Source organism: Ctenocephalides felis, unplaced genomic scaffold (assembly GCF_003426905.1).
Source record: "Ctenocephalides felis isolate EL2017-DRISC unplaced genomic scaffold, ASM342690v1 CF-g0.4_SCAFFOLD_00845, whole genome shotgun sequence".
NCBI lineage: Eukaryota > Metazoa > Arthropoda > Insecta > Siphonaptera > Pulicidae > Ctenocephalides > Ctenocephalides felis.
Window position 1 is genome coordinate 55,923,682 of NW_020536999.1, and position 25,461 is coordinate 55,949,142.

The 25,461-nt window shown below is 29.2% G+C and overlaps 1 protein-coding gene, 1 long non-coding RNA gene and 1 pseudogene across 2 annotated transcripts in view; 1 reads left to right on the top strand and 2 right to left on the bottom strand.

Annotated features, from left to right (window-relative positions):
• Nucleotides 1-8,826, top strand: part of LOC113363542 — a 29,820-nt gene extending 20,994 nt beyond the window's left edge. Inside the window, exons 3-4 of the long non-coding RNA XR_003365915.1 lie at nucleotides 6,499-6,678; nucleotides 8,684-8,826. This is a non-coding gene — a long non-coding RNA (uncharacterized LOC113363542). The remainder of the gene's footprint in view (nucleotides 1-6,498; nucleotides 6,679-8,683) is intronic.
• A 3,296-nt stretch (nucleotides 8,827-12,122) lies between these two features.
• On the bottom strand, nucleotides 12,123-19,466 carry LOC113363530 (annotated as a pseudogene).
• Nucleotides 19,467-21,441: 1,975 nt separating this feature from the next.
• LOC113386174 lies at nucleotides 21,442-23,189 on the bottom strand. Its single transcript, XM_026623974.1, has 3 exons — nucleotides 22,987-23,189; nucleotides 22,455-22,683; nucleotides 21,442-21,582 (listed from the first exon to the last, which is right to left on the bottom strand). Exons 1-3 carry the CDS (start codon nucleotides 23,187-23,189, stop codon nucleotides 21,442-21,444), a joined length of 573 nt encoding a protein of 190 aa, XP_026479759.1.
• Between the last annotated feature and the right edge of the window lie 2,272 nt (nucleotides 23,190-25,461).

Here is a 25,461-nt window from a genome sequence, read left to right on the forward strand (position 1 = left end):
AGGATAAACACAAGTGTCATTTTTGACTTGCGATGTTATCAATATTTCTTTACCAGCCACCGCATTAGTGTGAGAACTAAGAACTAAGGGCAGATGAGGTGAGGTGATGGCGGTCACGCGGCCTACGGACAGGTGTGTGCGGTACTCGCGGTACTCGCGGTACTCGAAGAGAGAAGCCGATAAATGGGTTTATCGCGCGGTTAGATCTCTCGCATACCAGGCCCTTGATCAACCGACACAGTTCGGAACTGACATTTATTACGATCGGCTCGATATTACATTTACATCATTTATTGTTGCACAATATTCTTAATAACTTGCTATAAACATCAATGTATAACAAACATATAGTAACTTTACCAGTTACCCATCGCAATTTGTTTGACATTTGAGCTGCTATTGAAAACATGAGTGTTGATTTTCTTCAAACATGCGTAGATCTTTTATCAGCCTTTTTAAAAAACGGGTGGAATTATTTTAAAAATTTATTCGAATGGAAAAACTACAAAATTGTACTCAATTTTTTTTTTTTATTATATATTTTATTATAAATTTTCAACGTACTTGTTACCTAAACAAAATCCATGTAGTTTATTCAATCTATGATACTATATATATATATATATATATATATATATATATATATATATAAGGTGAAGTGAAGTTTAATAATAATGCGGCGACCAAGACTGAAAAAGAGCATTACTTACATTTACATGTACATTTTGTCGAATAACTTATTCCCAGTTATAATTTCCCAGAATTTATCAAAGAATGGTTAGTAATATATGAAGGTACGGGGTTAAAAGTTTCACGACCAAAGTGTCAAAATCCAGTAAAGCTGAAGCATTGTTTAACAACATTATTTGAAAGTGAAGGGAGAAAGATGTATAACCAGCTATAACCTTGATTCTTATGACTTTGATATTGGGAGATAAACGGTCATCTTTGAAAATCCATAGTAAAAGTATTTTCTTCTGTTGGTAGCTTTTTTATTGAATTGACAAAACATAGACAAACTAATGGGGTTTATTGTTTTTATAATACCTCATTGTATATAGCATTCAAACAACACATCCTTATACACTTATAGTATTAATATTTTTGATTCTCTAGAAATTGTTTAGAATATACCTTACTTAGCAAAACAACGTTTGCCGGGTCAGCTAGTAATTTATATAAAATTATAAGTTGATATATCCGAAAATTTACAAACAATTTGATATTTGCAACCAATTTGCAATTTACAAACAATTTGATGAGAACATTTCAAATAGAAGTGTGATTGTTTATGAAATTGATTGAGTTAATTGTCTGCGATAATTGAGTAATTGAAGAACTTATCGAATGGCTTAGATTTTCTGGAATAATAACAATATTTGTTTATTAAGCTTAAAATAAGCGATAATAGGTGTAATACTACAATTGTGATCGATTGCTTATTATAGGTTTATCAATTTTACGAATTTTTATTTGATGGATATTAAGAAGACAGATCGAAGGCAACTTAAGGTGATAGTTGGTTAACATTTTTTGCCTTCTACTTTAAAATAGTATCATTGAAAAATTTAATACTTTGCTTTTTCTGAGATAATGATAGTGGACCCTTTTATCCGCGGGCTTTTACTTTTCTCTCTACGCTATTGTTAAAGTTTGCTCATTTAAAATTGGAATTTTTAGACTTTGGATGATATTTCGTATTGAAAATCCTTTTGCGTATGAATATTATTGTATAATTCATAACTAACCTTGTTTATTAACTTTTCGTAGGGTAAATTATGGTGATCGCAAAAAAGAGATACTGAAATTTTTTATAGATCTTTACGTTTCAGGGGTTTCTGAACATTTTGGCTTACCTTAGAAAAAATGTATGTATGTGTGTTTGTGCGGATACAAAATTTCGTTGACCTTTTTCGCGAATACGGAGCAACCGATTTGAATAATTAAAAAAACATTCGATTCCTACTGATAAGGAGACCCGCTGATTAGGTTTTGGTAAAGACAGATCAAACCGTTTCGGAGATACGGGGCAAAAAGTGCCGAAAATGGTATTTTAGTTTTTGAGATAACGAAGCGTCCGATTTAAATAAAAAACGCCATGCATCACTAGTTTCACCTATTTTTAGAAAGAAAAAATAAATATAAAAAAGAAATGCACACATTTATCGGTAATCATACACCGCGCATTTGTTCAGAGTGATTCATTACAATTTCTTTTAACAATTCTCATAGTGCATGCATAACTAATAATTAGTCTCACTCTGATTATCACCTTTACCTGTTTGAGAAATTTACCTGACGAACGATTGATGTAGGCAGTATTTTCACTGTTTATAATATTAATGTAATCAAAAGTGTTCTAATTACGTAGGTATTCTCGTATCGTTATACTTATTTTATATTTCCATATTCATAGTTATTACAATTTTATCGATGACGAACTTAATCCTGATTAATATCGTGGTGGAATAAACAAATGGCCGTTTATCGAAGTTGTTTATACTTAATAATGGTGTTTGCACATTTATGCATATATTACGTAATCGTGTTTAAAGTTTTATGTTCATAATTTTATGCGATATTGCTGCGGCAACGTCGTAAAAGCTTACTAAAAATAAAGCAATATTAAAAGTTTTATTACATCAATATAATAAAACAAAGTATAAAAAAAGGCCGACTGATCATTCTAATAGCCTAGTAACCCTTTCGCTACGAGCGTCACTTGACTACCTGTGTGTACGAGTGCGATCTTTAGAAGACATCCAATGTGTCGAATTTTGCTTAAATATTTATAATTCTGAGTAAAATCATTGAGAGTTCTTTTTTGTTATTGTTGTTTTCAGCTTTTTAAAAGTGTAAGTTTTAATTTTTTAATCCACCATCATTATCTCAAAAACAAGCAAATTATTAAATTTTTTAATGATACTGGTATTTCATAGTAGAAGGCAAAAGATGTGTAACTAGCCATCACCTTAAATACATTTATATCAATAATGATAGAAAAATCTTGATACATTTTGTGTAACAATTACAGGGGCGGCTTTTCAAATCAATACAAGTCATTTATTGACAGACAGGTAGACAGGTAGATAGATAGGACATATAGACAGGTAGATAGGTGAACAGCGAGAAATGTATAAATGTAGAAAGGTAAACGAGTAAATAGGTAGACGGGCAAAAAGGTAGTAAAGTGGAATGGTATATTAAAAGTAAACAGGCAGATAGTTAGTTGTTGAATTAAACAGGTATACAGGTAGACACGTTAACAAGTAAAAAGCAGAAAGATAGATATAAAGGTAGGATGACTGGTATAAATGTAGAGACATTGACACTTAGACAGGTAAATAGCGGACGGGTAAATAGGTAGACAGGTAGACATGTGAACATACTTTTTTTATACTTTATTTAATAGCAATCAGAATTTACAAAATTCTATGAGCTATTGTGCTATATTTGTACTCACTCACACAGTAAACATACTCACACACAGTCATATACACACACATAAATAGATTGGCTGAATTTTTAAAAATTATAATAGATGCCACTCCATTAAGTGCACAACTAATCTAGCTGAGGTATATATCGAGGGCTGAGTCTGGTCTTTATCGAGATTGATCTATCTTCAAATCAATTGGAACTTTTCTTTTGAGCATCGTAGATCGGGGTTCTTCAAGAAGATGTTTTACTATTTCATTGGGATGGGATTCCAACTTCTCAAAATGGCGATGACTGGTACTGCTAATTACATCTTCCACAAATGGTATGTTCAAGTCGTCATGAATAATTTTGTTACTGACATACCATAAAGCGTTTACGATCTGCCTTAGAATTTTTGATTTTTGATCGTTGTATTGAATCAATGTGAGATTTTTTTGCACATCCCTATAATTCCACACCGTAGGTCCATATCGGCTTTATTATTGTTTTATATATTAGTATCTTGCTTTCAATAGGTAATTTGGATTTGTTACCTATAAGCCAGTAAATTTCCTTAGTTCTATTTTTTACTAGAGCTATTTTTGAAAGTATGTGTTGCTTCCAGGTTAGTTTGCTATCTAATATCATCCCGAGGTATTTTGTTGATATTTTAACTGGAATTGTCTTATCATGAAATTGAACTGCTGGGCAAGAAGATTTGTTAAGTGTGAATATTACATGGGTTGATTTATTGTCATTGATTTTTATGCGCCATTTGCTAGTCCATTTTTCAATGACTCTTAGATGACTCTGAAGCCTTCTCGATGCTACAACTGGATCAGGATCTGGAGATAGAATAGCAATATCATCGGCAAATGTGGCAGTTGTTAAATTTTCATCTGTAGGAAAATCGCTAGTATAGAGAATGTAAAGGTATGGATCCAGTACACTTCTTGTGGGACTCCTGCTTCAACCAAGCAAGCTGATGAAGTTTCCATATTTACTTTAACTCTAAACCCTCTATTTTGAAGATACATGTAAACATACTAAATGGGAAAATAAAACAAAGAAAGGTAAACAGGTGAACGGTAATAAATGTAGATAAGTACACAGGTGGACAGCAAGACAGGTAGACATGTAAACTGGCAGATTATCTATAATTCAAAAACCATTATTGAATAAACCGATTATATACACTTATCGGAAAGTTTATGCAATTTGCCACAAGGCAAAATGCAACTTACAACTTTTTATTATTATTCTAAGTCTAATTTAATTTTTCGATTCCTGTGCATTATTAATCAAGAAGCTCCTCCTTCTATGAAATGTGTGCTTATTCAGCCCGGGTAAATAAAGCATCATGACCTAATATTATTGGAATTTTACATCAATAAACATTCTGAAGTAATGTTTCTCTTAATTAAGACGCAAGCACGAAATTATGTTATCTCAAGTAAAACGTAAACCTAAACCCATACCACAGTATGTAAAATAGCAAACATGTAATAAATGGATCATTAAAGGATTGAGCTTTTAGATCGATGACTTAGTTTAAATAATTTTAGGCATCCATGCAAACAAATATTTTTTGTTTTGTCTGTATGTATTTTTTTCGTTAAATTCAATAGCAACAGTTTTTTGAAGACGATGATATTTTTTGCTTGTTTTTGTTCTTTTGTAAATTACGATCTTTTTAATTCAAATGTGATTTGTAAATTATATTTTTAGCGCGGGTCAAACAGTGAGAACTGAAAATACAGATTCTTCAATTCTCACACAAATAATCATAAATGTTAATTGAAATTAGTAAAATATTTTTCTAAATTTTAATGTCATAAGATGAATCATCTTATAATAGTTAACAAACTACTTTAACTATACTTTGACTATCTTTCCCAAGTAGTAATAGATCTGTTTCTAAAATTGTGAGCTGCTCAATGCGAGCCCTTGTTGATTTTTCAAATAGCTATTAACTTGTCGATATTTACAAATTTTTTACTATCATGTGATGAAATATTGAAAATGATCAAGGAATGATTTTCTTGAAATTAGAAAATATGATTTTTGGACAAACATAAACTTTCACTTTTTATCATCTCGAAGATGGTAGTATAGGAGTCCTTAAATATAATAAATTTACTCATTAAATATGCTATTTTTAATTTACTTGCATTGTTATATCAGTTTTCAGAAATGCGCGGTCGTGGTTATTACTTACTTCTTTGCTCATGTCGAATAAATATGATACATGGAATATGAATCATGTAATCGATTACGAAATACGAATCTACCAATATTTATAATCTTATCACTCGATTACAACCTTATATGTGATAGTTATTTTTTTCATTCATTCTTTCCGATGCTTCGTATCGAAAATACTCAAAATTTGTAGCTATTTGTGCAAAGGGGCTCGTTGTATGTTGCTAGAGCGGCTGGATCTGAATCAGAGGTTCGAGCAGCCTGATGTCAAGTAGTAGTGACAGCGAATTTTCATTCGAAATATAGATAGCAATATGTTTCCAAGTGAAAATACATCTTATCCAGGCACTGCTATATTAGTAAAAAAAGGCATTTCTATCATAATAATTGTAATAATAATCAAGTCAATTGTAATAATAGTCAAGTGTTTTGAGTTGCCTTCTATAATTAGCAAACATAGTTTGTAAGAAATTAATGACAACAGCTCATAAATATCTTAAAGTTCTGGTCGCTGTTCAAATGAATAACAATAAAAAAAATGTATGCAAAGAAATCTCGAAACGATTATTGCAAATCAGCAGGTTGTCCTCTGATTAAAGGCTGACGAAATAAAATATCAGAACAATAAATTATGTCTTGTATTTCACTTTATTATTTCATACCCTTACAGCTTATAGTTTGTCTTGTTAGATTACGTTGAAAATAATATTTAGACTTGTGGTTGATTTATTCTCTTTATTCTGAGCATAATGATAGGGTTTCTAAAAAATATTTTTCTCTTCTCTTCAAACATAAACTCAAAAATCTTATTAAATTTGTAATTTGAAAATTTGAAAATCACTTACCTTATTTTATAATATCGGTTATTTTCCTCAGATTTCACACAATTACGATCTTTGCGACGTTTGGACGTGAGTTACAACGGCATAAAGTGCCTGCCTCCGAGTGTTGGTGAGCTTCGAAACTTGGAAGAACTTTCTGTCGACAGCAATCCACTGTTCGAATTGCCACCTTCCGTGTTTTCCTTACCACGTCTGAGGGAATTGAGCGCAAATTGTAAGTCAAACTTTAACTTAAACTTGACTTGAAATATTCTAACGCTCTAATTAACATGAATGGTCACTCTTGCTCTTAACAACTCAAATTTGGATTTGTCGGACTTTTTGATAATAGACATCATCATAATTAGATTACTGATCATAGAAAAACTGAATATAGAAATTTAGACAGTAACTGATAAATTTAATTTAGGCATGTAGGCATCATGTGCTTATTGTTGTCCAGTCTGTAAATGAAAATAATGTTATCAAGGGCTATTATTGGATACATTCAAATGTCCTAAGATGTTGTTTGCCATCAGTTAATAAATCTGTATAATTGATTAAATCCATAAATTTGGATTTACATCTTCAATGATAATTGATTTTTTTTTAAAAGTTTAACAATTTTTGAAATTTATAAATTTTAAATAATGAAAATTATTTAGTAACTGATAATTAGGCGTGATTTGTTTATTATTATGTGGTCTTTATTTACTTTCAGTAGGGTAAGTTATAGTAATCGCAAAAAAAATCGAAAATGAAATTTTTTATATATCTTTACGTTTCTGAACTTTTTGGCATGCCTTAGAAAAAGTTGATGTATGTGTGTGTATGTGTTTGGATATAAATTTGTCTCTATGTAATTTGTCTCTATGTAGCTAAAGCAATGCGATGGCTCTGGAAAAAAGTTCAAACTATCCAAATATTTTAAAATATGAACAAAAAAAATTTTTTCAAGAATGTCAATTTTTTTCAAAAATTTCAAGATTTCAAAATATTTTTTTTTTTAAGTTTAAAAAAAATGTATTTCTGGTACGGGGAATTTCAGCAATTTGCCTCAAGCACGATGCCTACACCAAGCAATGCGATGGCTCTGGAAAAAAGTTCAAACTATCCAAAATATTTTAAAATATGAACAAAAAAAATTTTTTTCAAGAATGTCAATTTTTTTCAAAAATTTCAAGATTTTCAAAATATTTTTTTTTTAAGTTTAAAAAAAATGTATTTCTGGTACGGGGAATTTCAGCAATTTGCCTCAAGCACGATGCCATTATACACCACTAGTTTGAAAATAATGTTATCATTGACAATTTCTGGATTCTCCAAGTGTCGCTTTTTTAATAGCAAAAAAAATTTTTTGTAAAATTTAACTATATTTGAATATAGACACAGAAATGTGTTCAAGTCTGCTAATATAATAATAATCTGCTAATAAATTTTTTTTTATATACCCATATATTAGTTATTTTGTATAATATGAACCTGCAATGACTATTTCTTTTTGAAATCAGTAAAAAATTAGCAATTTTTTAAAAATATTTTTGCCATTTATGTTTTTATTCACATGGCGTATTTTTAATGAAATATTTTCACAGGAATATCTGTGCAAATACTTTTAATTTTCTCACTTTAAAACGCGGGAAGCAGTTTTTGTTTGGGATTTTAAAATTTTTGTCACTTTATTTAGTCACTCAGTTTATCAGATTTCGAGAAAATTTAGAAATCAAGGAAAAAGAGCTTTGAGTAAAAAAAAGTAAAATAATAAATAATACTTAATAATCATTATGATGTAGAACAAATAGCTACTTAATAATTAGTAAAATGAATGAATTAAATAACTAAACAAGTTTTTAACCAGCATTGTTGTTCGAATTCTTGTTTTTATGAACATGATAAACCAATCGTGATACAATTGATTATTTTGAAAAGTTTTATATTACATATTGAGTTTATTAAACTCCAGATGTTTATATGTGAGTGGTGTGTATGATTATAACTAATTAAGTAATAGGCAAAATGTTGGATGTTAAAAGTGTGTGAATTAGGTTATAAATAAGTTATGAGCTAATGTTGCTATTGCCAGGTATTCTGAATTTGATAGTGAACTTCTTAGGAAGTACATATATGGGTACCATCTATAAGAGGTGTAAGAAATATATGTGGAAGATACCCACACATAGATAAGAAGTTAATGATACTAGTGTATATGAGAAATAATTAATTAATTTGGATATTAACAGGTTGTGATTTGCGCTGCTTACCAGCATTACCATTGGCCGCTGATCCTCTGCCTAATATTATTTTCAAGCTGAACCCTGCCCTGAAACATGTACCCTTGACTCTTGAACCTCTATTTGATATCAATCCACATATCAGCACACGATTTTGGTAATTAGAAATATATAATCAATTATATATTTTTATTACCTTCACTTGTACGACAACCTGATGCATTTACAAATTGATTGCAGGACATACGATTCGACAGAATTTTCCATCCAGGACAAATCCATGTAAAAGTAGTCAATACTGAAAATTTACCAGAAATTGATGTTTATTTATATTCGGGTATCAAACATGTTTCACAATATTTTGCTCCAAAAATGCCAACATTGTTCGAATTGGCCTTGCGGAAAACACATGCTATTTTGAGCAAAACCTCTTTCTTTCTGGATGAGAATGAAAACTGTGATGATGAAGATTATAATGAATTTTATGATAGTGATTATGATGGGGAGGGTCATTATTATGTGAACGGAAAAAGTTTTATAAAAATGACTCATGAAGTAATGCATGTTGAGGAACTACCTCTACATCTGGTTCTCAGTTAAAAGAAGGGCCGAATGCCGATGAGAATGAAAACTGTGATGATGAAGATTATAATGAATTTTATGATAGTGATTATGATGGAGAGGGTCATTATTATTGAACGAAAAAAGTTTTATAAAAATGACTCATGAAGTAATGCATGTTGAGGAACTACCTCTACATCTGAGTTCTCAGTAAAAGAAGGGCCGAATGCCGTTTGCCACAACTGCAAAATTGGATTGTTTGAATATGGAGTGCTCTGCTTTTTAAACAGGTATGATAATGAGGCATTTTAATATAGGAGGGAGGTGCTTGAAAGTGAGTTGCTTTAGGGACAAGTAAGTACAGACTAGCTCATGAAATTTTGCATTTATGCCAAATTTTACAGGGTAGAGCAGGGCTTAAAAGTCCGCGAGTAAATAGGTCTGCTACCGATATCTCAAAAACAAGTAAAGTTAAGAATTTATTAACAACAATATTTAAAAGTAGAGGGAAAGAGATTATCAATCAGCCATCATTTTGATTCTTACTATGATGCTATCAGGAGATAAACGGCAATCAGGATTGAAAATCCGTAATAAAATTAATTTTTTAGGTCGTTAGATTTTTTGTTGAGAGCACTGTTCTCTAGTTTTCGAGACCTTAATGTAATTTTAAGTATTTTATGTTTAATACATCTAGTGTTGTTAATTTTAAGTAGTACCCACTAATTGAAATACCACCATAAACTCACTATATGTGAAAACTTACACATGGGTTCTGGAGTAAAAGGACAACTGTTTTTATCCTGGCAAAGGTGTAAACAATGAAAAATACCAAATTTAGAAGTAAATTAAACAATTTTACAAGAGTTAAATTGAATAAATAGTCATTCCAACTTGCTGGTGAACATATCTGATGAAGTACCAGATCCAGGTCTGTATAAAATTAACCCATGAAATTATATTATTGGATTGTTTGAATAATGTAGCTATTATTTCGTAAAATCTCTTAAATGTAAATTAAACATGCACCGGGTGCCCCCGGCCATGCTATTTTACCCCCCCCCCTATGGGGTAAAAAATATCAGGCGACAAATTTTTGGAAAAAACACACTTCTGCAATGATGAATTAGCTAGGAATTTTATTGAACACAGTCAGATAGTTGTTGTTTGTTTGAAATGAGATATTTATTATGATAGAATTTGGTTTAGTTTTCTCAATATAATTGCTCAAAATCAAATTAGACCTTTGTGCCTTGCCTTACCCGAAAAGAAAGTCATATTTTAATTTATCTGCAGAACAATAGAAAAAAACTGGTGGTTGTTATCTGAAAAAAAATTAATCATAAAAATATGTGTCTGTGAACGCTTTTTGGTTTTCTCAAGTAGTATACTAAAAGTAAGTATACTAATATAGACTTGAAATAAATATTACTTAGAAAATGATCAAGTTTTAATGACAAACATCTTGCACATTTTGATGACAAATATCACAGATTACTGTGGTGGAAATTTATTTTGAAATAATGATTCATACTGTAAATACTTCTAAATAATTCAAATTAATATTTTTCACACAACACCTCTCTCTTATTGTTTTTTATTACATAAGAAAATGTGTATATAATGTGGTCGAAAAAAATAATATATTTTTATTTTAGGCCCGTCAAAAGATTATTCGGCGATTCATACTTATTATGTAGTGCAATGTTTTGCGGAAGTAAATGCACGAAATTTGGCTAGCAAATCATCCTAATGTAACTTTTATCCCTTGGAAACTAATTCCTAATCCTGTATCATGATATAATTATTACTATACCCACCTATCTAGTTTTATCTGTGATAAGAAAAATAACTATATTTTTAAGCAAGACTATTTTTTTAATTGTTGACTTTTATCATATTTTGTAAGAAATGTTTATAATTAAAAAAAAAATATTTTTAATGATTACAGTATTATAGCTTACATTGGAACAATTTCAGTTGTGTAAGTTTAGTCATTGTTTGCCAAAATGTATTGTACTTCGTGACTGGGGTAAGACTGGGTACGGTTGTGCCACTTTTCTTTGATCAGTCATAATTTTTTCTTGTATAGAATTTTGCTATCCCTTTCTTTTTCATATTTTATCTACGATTAGTTAGGCTAGATTTTTCCTTATCTGTTTAATCTTTATTTGAAAAGCACAACCACCTTTAAAAACAAATCATCGTATATAACTATGCTAAATTGCTGGTAATTATCTACTATGTTTAATTTACAGAAAAATAACCAACAAGTGATTTATCTTATACAAGAAAAAGTTATTATTAAATAAAAACTTTTTTAACCCTTTAAAAGAAATGCGGTCTACGTGAAATCGTGTTAATTTAGGGCGCTGATCAATGCGGATAATGTAAACTTGCTCGAACAAATATACTTTATCTTTCTTCTTCGGGACCTATGTCAAAATTAGTATTTCAGCTCTATGGTGACTGTTAATTACTACCTTGGCACAACCATACCAAGTTTCCCATACCCTAATTTAATATGAAATATGCATTATTTCACTATAAGATGAAGCTTTATTTTATTTTTGTAATATTTCTTTTGCCCCGGACATTTATTAAGTATGAGATTTTAATTTTCATTTTTATCTGAATAGTTAATATTGTTAAGCTAGAATTCGTGCAGATTTTACAATTTTGAATGAACTGGTATTACTTGGATATCTTATGAACTACATGATTAAGATACCATAACTAAGGTTACTGTTTTTAATTAAAGTCGAGTTTAAATGAAAATAATAAAGATTACAAACATTCCGGTTCCGGTAATGAAAATCTAATGAAGGAAATTTACTTTATTAACCACAACCATACAAATTAACATGGACTAAATAACCACATGATAACCTCTGTCATTGACTTGACTTCCTCTTTTTCAAACTCGACTACATTTTGGACTTTAGGCTGAGAAGAGACTGAAATATTGCAATATTTAGAATTAGTTAAGTATTGTCGATTATATTTTAGTAATAATTACATTAAGTAGTATATTATTTGTTATATATAAGCGTATATTATACATTTATATGCATTTAATGCGATGTATCGTACTTAACATTTAATTCAATTATGAGTATACCAAGAAAATTCTTGTTTGCATGAATCATTTATTTAGAAACAATGTTCATTTAGAACAAATAGATTTTTTTAAGAAATTACGAAGGTATTAAGAAATTATTTATCTGTGTAGTTATATAACTTGTACTATTTAATATAACGTTGCTAAATAATTAATAATGATTAGTGATTATTAAATAATTGCGACGTTAAAAATTCAAAAAAAATCAAAACACTAAAATTTAATTTCAATATCCAATAAGCGTACGTTTATCGTCTACTTAAAATTTGACTAACGAGTAGATTAAGTCAATAATGTTAGAAGTATCTAATTATTATGATTATAATTAATTATGAGTATTTGATCATATCTACTCTTTCATTAAAAACATAAGTTTTGTGAATTACTATATTAATTGCGCTAAGAAAAAAAATATCTGGATTTAAATTTACCTGTTTTCCTATATGTATAGCGAGAACCCCATCGTCTTCCGAATGTAAAATCTCTACATAAGCTTTTCCATCAGGTGATACTTCTACAGTTTTACCGGAACACCTGCCATTTTCCGCTTTTCCAGATATACATCGCAATATCTTCCGGCAGGCAAACAAGTCTAGAATTATTAAATTAATCAATCATTTATTTAATTAATCAATCATTTATTAAATAAATCAATAAATAAATTAAATGAAAAGAATAGCATAATAAATATTTCTTATATCTACCACTATTTTCAATATTTTCCACAATTAAAACATATTATCTTTTTTTTATTCGTCAAAAATTATTTTGCAAAGTCTTTCAGAAGTGATGTTCTGCTCATCATGTATTAGAAGACGGTTGATGTTTGACAAAAAATGTTTGTTATATTTTCTATTCTTAAATTAAGTTTAAATTTGTACTATTTATTTTAAAAAATATTTTAATGGGAACATTGGTGTAATTTTCTATTAATTGTTAGATATATCTTCAATATCAAATGTTATCCGCTGTTAAATATTGGAAAATAAACACAGGAAAAACTTCTAAAACTACAATAAAACTGTTAGAATAATTTAACAATATTTAAAATATTTTTATTTCATTCATGATAAAGAAAAGTAGTCAATTTTCATATATTTGGCTAAAAATTACCTGAAGCGTTTGTTGCAAGTTCTGTTGATTTTCATTATTGAAGACTGCTAGACCAGCACAACCGCGTGCAATGCAATCTGGTTTGAACCATTATCCCACCAATGTTGAATTTTATTATTTTGGACCACATTTCTAAAAGCCACCATTGAGTAAATTTGTCTCCATCTATGCTCACATATCCATCCGTTGGTACAGGCACCAGTCTAAAAATAATATAATATTATAATTTGAAAATTAATTTTCACTCATATAGAAAAATAAGGAAGAAATGATATTTATCCCTTATTTATTCTTATCATGTACAATGCCTTCAAATTGAGCCAAAGTAAAGGCAATTGCCATTTTATATTGTTTAGGCTGCTTATGAGTTAATATTTCTGAACCACCACTTCCATGGCCTCGCTGAAAAACAGAAATACTTGTAATACACATTTGGGATAGATATAATGAAATTGCTTCATGAATTTTATTAATTATGAATAACCAATTCGTCATTTGTGAATGCAATTACGCAAGCAACCAACCAGCTATTGGCGATTGATTTGGTTCTGGTTTATATATAAAATTAACCTGGTTATCGTGATTGTCAACAAATACAAGCGCCTTATCGTCTGGCAGCATACCCCATGCAGGTCCCCAATTGACCAGCCATTTCAAGGCATTGTTACCCCGGAAGGCTCTTCCTATTTCAGCGCTGAATTTGAATTCAGTTACTCGTCCTATGTTTGTGTATTCGTTTTTGGACACAGCTTCACCACCTATTTATTAATTAATGATTGTTAGAAATTCCTAGAATTGGTAATTTATAGTCAGCAATTAAATTTTGGAATAATTTTACAGCCAACTCGATAATTGAGTACATAAATTAGATGGGGAATAGGATCGTACAGTTGCCCCAATGTTATTTTATACTTTCAATAGCAAACCCGACGAACTCCGTTTCGCCACCAGATGGTTTCGTGAGAAAGTTGAAGAAATTTTTTGTTTGTTTTATATTTGAAAAGGAAAAATTTGAATTTATTACACAACAGTAATGAATTTATTTCGATTGTAAATATGAAGTGTTTTTTAGTTGAACTTTTCTAAGTAAGTGAAAGTGAATCCGCAAATTATCCGTTTCATTGAAGTGCTTTTTGGTAAAACACAAGCATGATTCTGATCATTCTCACTAATGTCATTACTCGAATTTTTAATTACGGTGCGTGAAGTTAGCTATAGAAGTTAGTAGCTATAAATTTCGCGGAGCCCGAGACCTTTCCAACGAATGCAAAATTGTCGAAATCGGTTCGTGCGTTCTGGAGTTATATCGTCAGGAAGGAAAACCCGACTTATTTTTCATATGTATGTAGATAATGCTCTGAATATTTTGGTACTTTACCATATGAAAACTAACATTAAATACCATTTGAAAGATATGAATTAGGCACTGCGTTAATCAAGTTTTGATTAGAATTAGATATATTTGTTATTAAGCTTTATGCAAAAAAATTGCAAATAATTTGCATACCTAAGTCAATAACTTCTTGATAAATAAAAGGCCTTGCCCCATCGTTGAAACCGTGAGCAGTGTTCAGATTTTTTACAGCATTATATATAAAAGCCAAATCTGATGGCCACATATGTTTAGCAGCGTCAACCCTGTAATTTTTTCAATAATCTTGTAATGTCATTTATCATTGTCATTTATCAATTTATCAATTTTACCGGAATCCAGCCACGCCTAAATCAACCAATTTGTTGAGAAAATCGATGATCTTCTTCCTTGTCCAATCCTTGGATTGATCCAAATCATGCAGACCCACTAATTCGCAGTTCCTAACTTCTTGTGCATTTGTATAATCAGTAATTGTACATGGGGGGTGGAAATCTCCTGGACCATAAGGTACTAAATAGAAGATTTAAATAAAATCAGATATTGGTAGAAGCGTAATTTTTTTAATAAAGAACTTATCAATTTGTCTATTAATATTGTACCTTCTGGGTATTGACGTTCTTCTGGTACTGCTGTACCTCCTCCAGTTCCAGTGGCATGGCCATGGTTTCCGCACATGTGATTGATAACGACATCTACATAAATTCTAATAAAATATTAAGCTAAGTTAATTGTTATTTTTATGATTTAAGAAGCTATGAAAGATAGAAAGTGTGAAACAAAACTTGAACAGAACCAAAATTTGGAACACTTACTATATTCAATACATTTCTTACTGAAGGATATATATTTTCGGGATATAGGATTCTCAATTATTGAATTATTGAACATACAAGTTCAACAAATGAAAAAGGTAGTGAACATATTTTGTAGTATTAATTCAAAAAAAATTTATAGTAATAAAATTCATGGTGCTTCAAAGTTTCTTCAGTTGTTTGAACAGCACTTAGAACTATTCCCAGTGTTCTTAGAGCTTTTGCGATGATTTTGAATATGATTTTACTTTATAGTATTTATATTTACGTCTGTATGTATTAAAAATTTTGTCTATATAAAATACAGACGATCGCAAATATTATTTGCATAATTTATTTGTAAATGGACATATACCAGCAAAATAGGATATCATGATACCCGGACGCCCAATCAATGGATTGGCATCCGATTTAGACATTCTACAAAGGACAATCAAACAATTTGCTGATATTTTGTTATGTAATAGTTGAAAATATATATGAAAATAAAAAAAATATTTTCAAGTAATCTTCACATACCTCACTCCTACTTGATTACATCGCCTGACCATATCAGCAAAATCTCCTTCATTTCCAGAACGTGTTACTATTTTGTACGAAATTGGCTGATATCGTTCCCACCACGGTCTATTTTCAATAACTATATTTTCATTGACTGGCGACACCTGCCAAATATAATAGATATTTTATTTTTCATCAATAGATTTACAACTGTCTAGTTTAGGACGTTTACAAAATATCATGATTTGTAAGTGTGAGTTGTATAAAATACATTATATTAAGATGACCATACCATGAGTATTTCGGATTCCCACCTTGTGCCCCGGGTTTTTTTAAAAGCATAATTTGTATCGGATTTAGATCTTTTGTCCCGGATTGTTCCGGTTGTTCGAAATTTAACAGATTAATTGGTAAAAACTATGAAAACAAATAAACAAGTGCAAATTTTTTAAAATTATTTATGAATAAAATTGAATAGAATATTATACAAGGCTCAAAAGGGCGAAAAACATGTATGTACATAAATCCATTTAAGATATAATATCATAGATAAAAAAGCATTGCATATATTCGAATAATAAAGTACTTACTAAAAGTACGCAAAACTTATAAAAAAAGATTCATATAAAAATTTTTTATTATATACCCCCCGTCCTGGATTAGCATAACTAAAAATCGCCGTCTAGGTTTTGACTGACAAGAAAAATATGGTCACCTTAATTATATTTATAATGAGATGTTGAGAAATCAACTCAAGAGACCATTAAATAGATAAATTAGAAGGATATTCTAATGACTATGAAATGTATTCTCTTAAAAATAAGGTGAGAATTTAGTTTTCGACAAAGGTCAATGTTGACCTATATCAAGTGGCGATTTCATTTTCAATACCTTCTACAGTAAATTTTTCTTAGATAAAATATAAAATTTTGCAAACTTATGAGCAGTTTGTTTATTCATATCCTCAGAAAGTATAATGAAAGCAATTTAAAACATAACAAGTAAAGTTATATAAGTTACTCTTCTAAAATATTTTTGTTTTTAATGATACTCGCAACCATAAAAATATTTTGTTTTTTGAAACCATTTGTTCTTTTCATATTATTATTGACTTTTTTCATAGTCGTAGAATGCACTAAATTTAATTTTGTAATATAAGTAATCATTTGACTTTGGTCTCAATAAGATAAAAATCTTGGAAATATATATCTTTTTAAACCTCTTATATCGGATAAGATGGCCAGGGCATGAGTACGACTACGAATCCACTGGGATATCATTTGAAACATAATAATATGTATAACTACGAATATTGTGACAGCACTAACATATTATTTAAACCACCATGATCTGTAAGAATTAGGAAGATCGACAATACAGTTCCTTAGTTTTTTACAAATACATACTTGGACACCAGCAAAGCCATTTGGTGCCAAAAATCTTTCACATTCTGCTGCAACATCGCGCCATGTCCATTCGAATAAATGGACGATTCCTGACCGTCCTGGTACATGATGTGCATCAAACTGTGCATTGATCACATTTTGCTCTAACAGAATTGTAACAGCAATAATGTAAAACCATTTTAACATATTTGGATATATAATGAAGTTTTCAAGTACTTTTCACCTGCAAATGATCCAAAATTAATCCACATGAGCTTTTATGGATTTATGGTATGTAATATTGTCTATAATTAAATGGTAAAATTGGCTATTCGTAGTTTCCAATATTTTATTAACTATCATTCATGAATTTTATTACATAATTTTATGATATGATAAATGATAATTTAACGTTGGAAGATTCGTATTTATGTTTGATAAAAAATGATAAAAATATATCAACTGCTCTTGTAGAAATTATGTATTTTACAATAAAACAAGAATTCAAAAATTTAGCAAAAATAGTTTGTACTAGATAAGATATAGATTGTTTTCTAGTGAAGCTTGAATTTATAAATGCTTATAATGTGTTACAAAAAAACAAGCTGTTTTCTTCAAAATCATACATATTTGGGATCTTTGCAATCTAAGATATCAAGGTTTTGAAAATCAGACGCCACGTTATCGGGATATTCATATCGTGTTTTTAAAAAATTCAATTGCCTCAATTTTTTGAAAATTATTAAAAGAAAATTATTTTCAAAATTTCGAAGACATCAATCTTGTTTCGGGCTTTGGTTTCTTTTTTAACTTTTCTTAGGGTAAGTTATAGTAATCGCAAATGAAAATTTTTATATATCTTTACGTTTCAAAACTTTCTGAACATTTTGGCATACTTTAGAAAAATGGATGTATGAGTGTATGTGTGTATGTGTGTGTGTGTGTGTGTGCGGATACAAATTTTCGTCGACGATTTCGGGAACACAGTTCGACCGATTTCAAATATTCAAAAAACATTCGATTGCTGTTGATAAGGAGACGTGCTGATTAGTTTTTGGCATAGGCAGGTATAGCCGTTTCAACGATACGGGACAAAAAGTGCCAAAAACGGTAACTCAGTTTTTAAGAGAACGGAGCGTTCGATTTTAATAATTCAAAAAACATTTTACTTGTATTGACAAGGTGAAAAACTGATTAAATTTTTGGGAAAGCAGGTCCAGCGGTTATGGACTCTCAATAAAAATAAGTTAAAAAATGTCATTTGGCGGTCAAAAATGTTTATAGGACATATGTACATCAAATTATCAGATATTTTATAGAGATTTTAATAATGTGTACATATTTTGTGTAAATTTTTTTGGGTTCCGTATCAAGGAACGGATTACAGTACGCGAAGTTCCAGCACTTTACCTTAAGACACGATGCCATTCACCCCACTAGTTTGTTATATAATTTGTTACTTGTATCATTAATTTGGAGTGCTAAATTTTTGTTTAGTGATTAACTTCATTTAAACATTTTTATTTACATTTGAGGAGTTCTGATAATTTGTCAATAGGCAAAATTTCACACACTATTAATACAGATTCATTAATTTAATAATGCTTGTAAATTATGAAGTTCAAAACTGTCATTGTAAATACTTCCCACTAAGATAAACTCATGGGAAAGAAATAATTTTAAATGAAGTTTATTTAATAAAAATTATTTATAATTTGTCTGTAGATATAACTCATAGTTTCAACAAATGATGATTAACAAGAATTATGAATAATGAAATGATGTATGTGAATTTATTGCTTAAAATTGTTTAGGATAACTCTAAACAATATATTTGCAATCCTATGAATTAAAAATTTGATTTTGTTTATAATTTAGAACAACTTACCGTTTACCAATCTGTTCCGCAACAATTTATGTTTACACACAATATTTTCCAAATAATTTATTGGTACTATATCAGTTTAATACGATAATTAAACAGCAAAACACTCATTAAATATAACACATTAATTTGTCGTATGTGTTTTATCGTATATGGTTTGTGCACAATAGGATATATGTAACGTTGTTTTGATATTGTAATCATAATCTTAATGACAAAACATATGAATAATACTATAAATAAAGATATCATATCAAGATGAGATAATTAATCAGTATTTCAAAACATTATTATATATTAAGATATTGTAATTTTATCGCTGTATTGGCATAACAATTTCCAAAATAGACGGTGTGCAAAAAATTGTTATATAAGGGAGACTGGGTACGGTAGTAACAGTTGTCATAAAAGCTAAACTACATATACTGATTTTGAGATAGGGTCCAAAAGGAGAAATGCTGAAGTATGATTGTTTGGACAAGTTCTCATTATTGCTTTTAGTCAGTGTCTTACATTTACGTGATCTGTAGACCACATTGTTTTTAAACAGTCAAAAGTAAGTTTTTATGATCGAATTCTTTTAATAATAACTATTAATTGTATACAGGTAGATTACTTTTTTTGTTATATTGCTGTAAGCTGAACATTAGTAGTTATTAACAAGCAATTAGTTTTTGTTAAATAATTTAGCTTAGGCATAATGATGATTTGTTTTCAAAAGTGTGCGTTGTGGGAAATTTTGGGGTACGGTTGTGACACGTATTTCTTGTCCTTTTCGGGCAAAGATTAAACGAATAAAAAATCTAACTTAACTAAGGCAAAATATAGAAGAGAAAGGCAAAGGAAAATTCAATATAGGTAAAAAAATCACAAAGAACTCTTGTTAAATTTATTTAAAAAATTATGTTTTGTCATATATTGTTATATATTTTTCATATATTGTCTATATTATTTTCTTACTGTTTTGATTCTTGAAAAATTATCTTCATTTTTAGAATCAATGGATAATATTTGGATATTAAAAAAAAACACTATTTATTAGCAGAAATAAACTGAAATAATAATTATAGTGCTCATAGATTTTTTTATTAGTTTATTTTTTGGTTGTCTTTTTTAGTTGTATTTTTTAGTTTTAGGTGCAAAATCACGGAGTAACCTAAATATCAATGGAAGTAATTCTAGTATATTAATGCATTTACATTAGAGTGGTATGCAAAGATAAAAAAGTACTTGATTGTTAACCGTAAAATGGTAGAATATTATTAGATCTTTTAAGCAATTTTAGTAAGTACCAACAAATGAACGAATATGTCTGTCGTTTAGCATCGGACACTAAGTCCTCTCTTAGCGCTGGCCAGTAAACATATTGATATTTCTTGTAAGAATTGACGTAATTTATAATAATTATTTAATTTTGTTCTATGTGAGTGCTAACGGTCACTACATACCCCCATTTTTTGTATTTCCTAGTCAAAAAATGAAAAGCTTATGATGAATGCTCTAGCTGTGAACATCGGTGTGTTCCAGCCAAAATGGTGGATGAATAGTGATTTTTTTTGCAATATCTAAGAATATTTGTCAAACACATATATGCAGACCTTTCAGAGTGTGAAGATAGTACATATGTGTTCAATGCAGGTTAATTTGAAATGTCCGGTACTAGGTGCTACTTTTTCAAATCAAATTTTTTGTTATCAAAGTTTGATCGATAGTTTCAATTATTTTTTAGCAATGGTTGCGTTTTTGTTAATTTAGTTTGATTTCTACCTTTGTTATCTAACATAAGTCATAATTTAATAAACATTTCGCAAAATATTTTTAATTTATTTATAATTAACCTTAGGTGTCCGCCACTCGGGGACTTCCCCATATGTAAAGTATTTATATAAAATGCATAGTAATACAATTTGCTAACTATTTATAACTTTATTATTATAATCGTTTGAACCATAATTTATATTGTCTAGTATTTAAAGTACAATTATCAGAAATTTAGATATATTGTTAATAGAAGTTAATAGCGGAAAACTGTTCCATCGGCCGGTTGTCTAGAATATCCTGGATTGGTAAGTGGTGAATGGTGTCCACTGTTCATCAACTTTACTTGATGTGGTGACATCCTCTCTTTTAGTCCTGCTATCTGGAGAGGATGCCCCTGTAAAAATAAATAATCATTATATAATTATGAGTGGTCTGCCTGAAAAACGGGGCCCAACTCATGATCGAACTCAATATTGCCAAACGATGTTAACATGACCAATGATGACAATAAATTTAAAAGAAAAATAAAGAAATTTATAAGGAAATTGGAGACAAATAAGACTGAAGAGTTATATAAAAATATTTCAATTATAATAGATATTATATTAATGAAATAATCAAATGAAATGTATATATAAATTAGGTAAACTGATTTCGTAACCTCTCATAATACCAGGCACTTCTGTCTGTCTGAGATATGAAAATAATGTATATATATATATATATATATATATATATATATATAAATAAAAATAAATAAAAAATATTGATTCTCTGTTAATCAGAGACCTGGTCTTTAAGGAAGGCCAATATCTGGAACATAGATAAGGAACCAAGATGATGTGGAAGGTGCTGGATACTGATATGGAGGAGATAAATTGAATTGGCAAAGTAACTAATAAAGAAGTATTGCAGAAAGTGAAGAGAAAAAGGATTTATATTGCATGGATAAAATTTTGAAAAGAACATTTTACTGCTTTCTACTGCAGGGACTGATGGTACCGCAAGAGCAGATGGTGGACTGAAGTTGGTGAAAAGTTTTAATCTGACTTATAAACACAATTTCTTTATGCTGGAGTTAATTGTCTAAGTTAAAAATTATTTCATCTTCTCTCTACTAAAAAGTAATATATGACATATTCTTATTACTTCTTCATGTTTGAAAGAGTTCTACCATAAACTAATCTATAGCATTTAATGAATTATTTGTATATACGAGTTTTGGTGTGATCAGATTGTATTTTTTTAAATATTTTTTTTTTTTACCAAAGCAATAATTCGTTCCCGTTTTAGTTCCCTGGTGTTTGTCAATCTCCTCCACGGTTTCCCTCTTGCATTTGTATAATTATCGCCATACTCCACGCATGGTGGTGCCAATTCGGCCACATTGCTAATGGTGTCCTGCTGCAGGACTATATCTACAGGATCAGGAAACAATTCTAAACTATGGTTGTAGTTTGACATCATTTTATTGTCTAAACTATCGAGTGGAACTCTGAAAGAACAAAAAATGCGGAAAATAAATTAACGACTTGTTACAATTCATGATAACTAGAATATCTATAAATTTACTTCCACTTAATGCTAAAATTTAAACTTTGGTATTGTATGCTCCCTTTTAGATTGTGGAAGTGCTTGGCATTAGTAGTAAAAATGCTATAATCTTTCTATTATGTTGAAGTAAACCTTTCAGTTTAGAAGTCTAACAAATTCGTCTTAATTTTACTCCTAACAAAGCCGCAAATCACTAGACGTTCATGTTGTTTCATGAATCAAAGGCAAAATAAATAATGCTCACCGCTTGGGAACGAAAATAGCGCATTGCCTTATGCTGGCCAAAGTATGATGATTGGACAATCGCTCGTGCCAGGGTAGTCCTTTGTACCAGGGCTTGAGACAGCCTGGTGGTCCTGGAAGTTCTTTAATCCATACCCCTTCAGATCTGATGTGGGGGCGCCAGTCGTTGTTGACAACCCTCTCCGAGAGGTTTTCTGGCGGCATGCTGTGGAATATAAAAATTTAGTCAGTTGTGAGTCGGACTCGTATCAATATATGACTACTATACTTTCTCAAGTAGAATAAAAAATAGTCAGTTTCGAGTCGGACTCGTTTAATAAGGTTTTTATTGTACTTGTATTATTGTCAACTCTGAGACAACAATATATGACTCCCATATTTTCTTATATAGAATGACAAAATTAAGTCAATTGCGAGTTGGACTCTTCAAATACGATTTCTATTGATTACTATTTAAATACGATTGTATTATTGTCAATTCTAATTGTAATACAACTATATGATTACTATAATTTGTCAAGTAGGCCCAGTACGCATACAAACTTTTTTTAATAATTAATTATTATATAAAAATACTGCACTTAAAATTTACAACTAACTAGAATCCCATTGAAAATAATTTTTAGAACAAATTGTATTGAGGGATCTACGAAAATCCTTTCCTGCAATTCGTTATGAAAAATTAAATAATGGTTTCTTCCATAATGCAATAATTTGATGCAAGACAATCAACTTATATTATTTATTCAATTTCTCAAAACTTCAGAATTTATTTAATAATTTAAAGCTGTTTCTTTAATTATTAATCATAATCTCTTATAAGGCACAATAAGAATTATTTTACTTAGACAATTTGTACCACTTAGAAAAAATTGCATAAAATATGCTCTAAAATAATTATTACTTAATTGGCAAAAAATATGGTGAACGTTTGTGGTTAAACAAATTAAATAAATTGCGTAACTAATTATTGATTTACATCAATGTTTTTAACAATAAACTATTTTAGAAACAATGATTATCAATTTATAACGAATTGCAGACAAGTTTTGAATATACATATTTTTCTTTGTATTTTATCAAACTTATATAATAATCGTAATCTATAAATTAAATTTTAATTTGTAGCGACAATTAAAAATAAATAAAATTAATCAAACTATCAAATTGCATTAACCATAATTATCAATGTCTGTATTATTTTAATAATGACACCGACTAATAATAGCATACATTTTTTGAACTTATTATAAAATTTAATTTTTTAGTTGTGAGTTTGCTTTATATACATATAATTTTTTTTTGGAAATATACGATTTTTATTGAGGAACTCATTTGACATATAAAATTAGTATGCGTACAAATTTTGTTTCAGAAATATTTCATATTTGGTACATTGATACATTATCTCTATTTTTTAAATCTAACAACCTTAAAATTAAATGTTAATAAATTTTCTTTATAAATTATTTACACCATTACAATTAACATATTGAATATTATTAATAATATTATTAACATGTCGTCATCTTCTTCGGAGCGGAGAAAATAACGTTACATTAATATATTTAATATTTTTAATAATTTAATGTATAGAAAATGAATAGCACTTACCTACAAAATTTTCAATAATATAGTGTATAAAAGAAACTTATCATAAAAATAGTACTTGTCATACAAAATATAGAAAACATTTGATTTCCGCCATGGCAACGGTGATCATGGAAATAAGGAAAACAATTTTCTAGAAAACTCATGAACTTGACTAGTCATTCTGATATTACCTAAGTAGTTGCATTGATTTATAGATTAGAAAAGATTCCAGAAGATTTTATACTCACTTAATTTATTATTGATTTTAGTTAGATGTAGGCTAAACAATATATATAGGTTGAACCATATCGAATATTTTCATATTCAAGTTGCAGATAGAATTATTACTTAAAAAATGAAAAATAAAATGTTTGTAAAAAAACAAAATTTACAGACTTTATATTAATAATTTGCTTCGAAGTGATAAATACGCTTACTAATTGAGTGAAAATATTATCTTTTTATTTTTATTGCTTAATAAATATGTATCTGAAGCTTTCTGATGGACGTTTCACGTTGTAATTATTGAAATTGAAATCTCTATTTTGTTAATTACTATATTGTGGATTTAACAGAATTTGGTTTAGTTAAATATAAAAGGTTGGAATAACTGGATTTGTTGTACTTGTATATCCTTTCTTTTATTATTAAAAATAATTCATTACATGTCCATTAATTTTATATATCTATCATATTTTCGATAATAGGAGGTTACAGTATATTGTCTTAAGTTACCATGCATTGCACCGCTATTTTAATTGCTGCTATTTAAAATAATATGTGTTTGAATCAAACACTGAAATATTATAAAAACCGAGCCTCTACTACGATTATTAAAAATAAGATTGTTGGAAATGCATTTTCAGCTTTTTGTCCTTTTAGA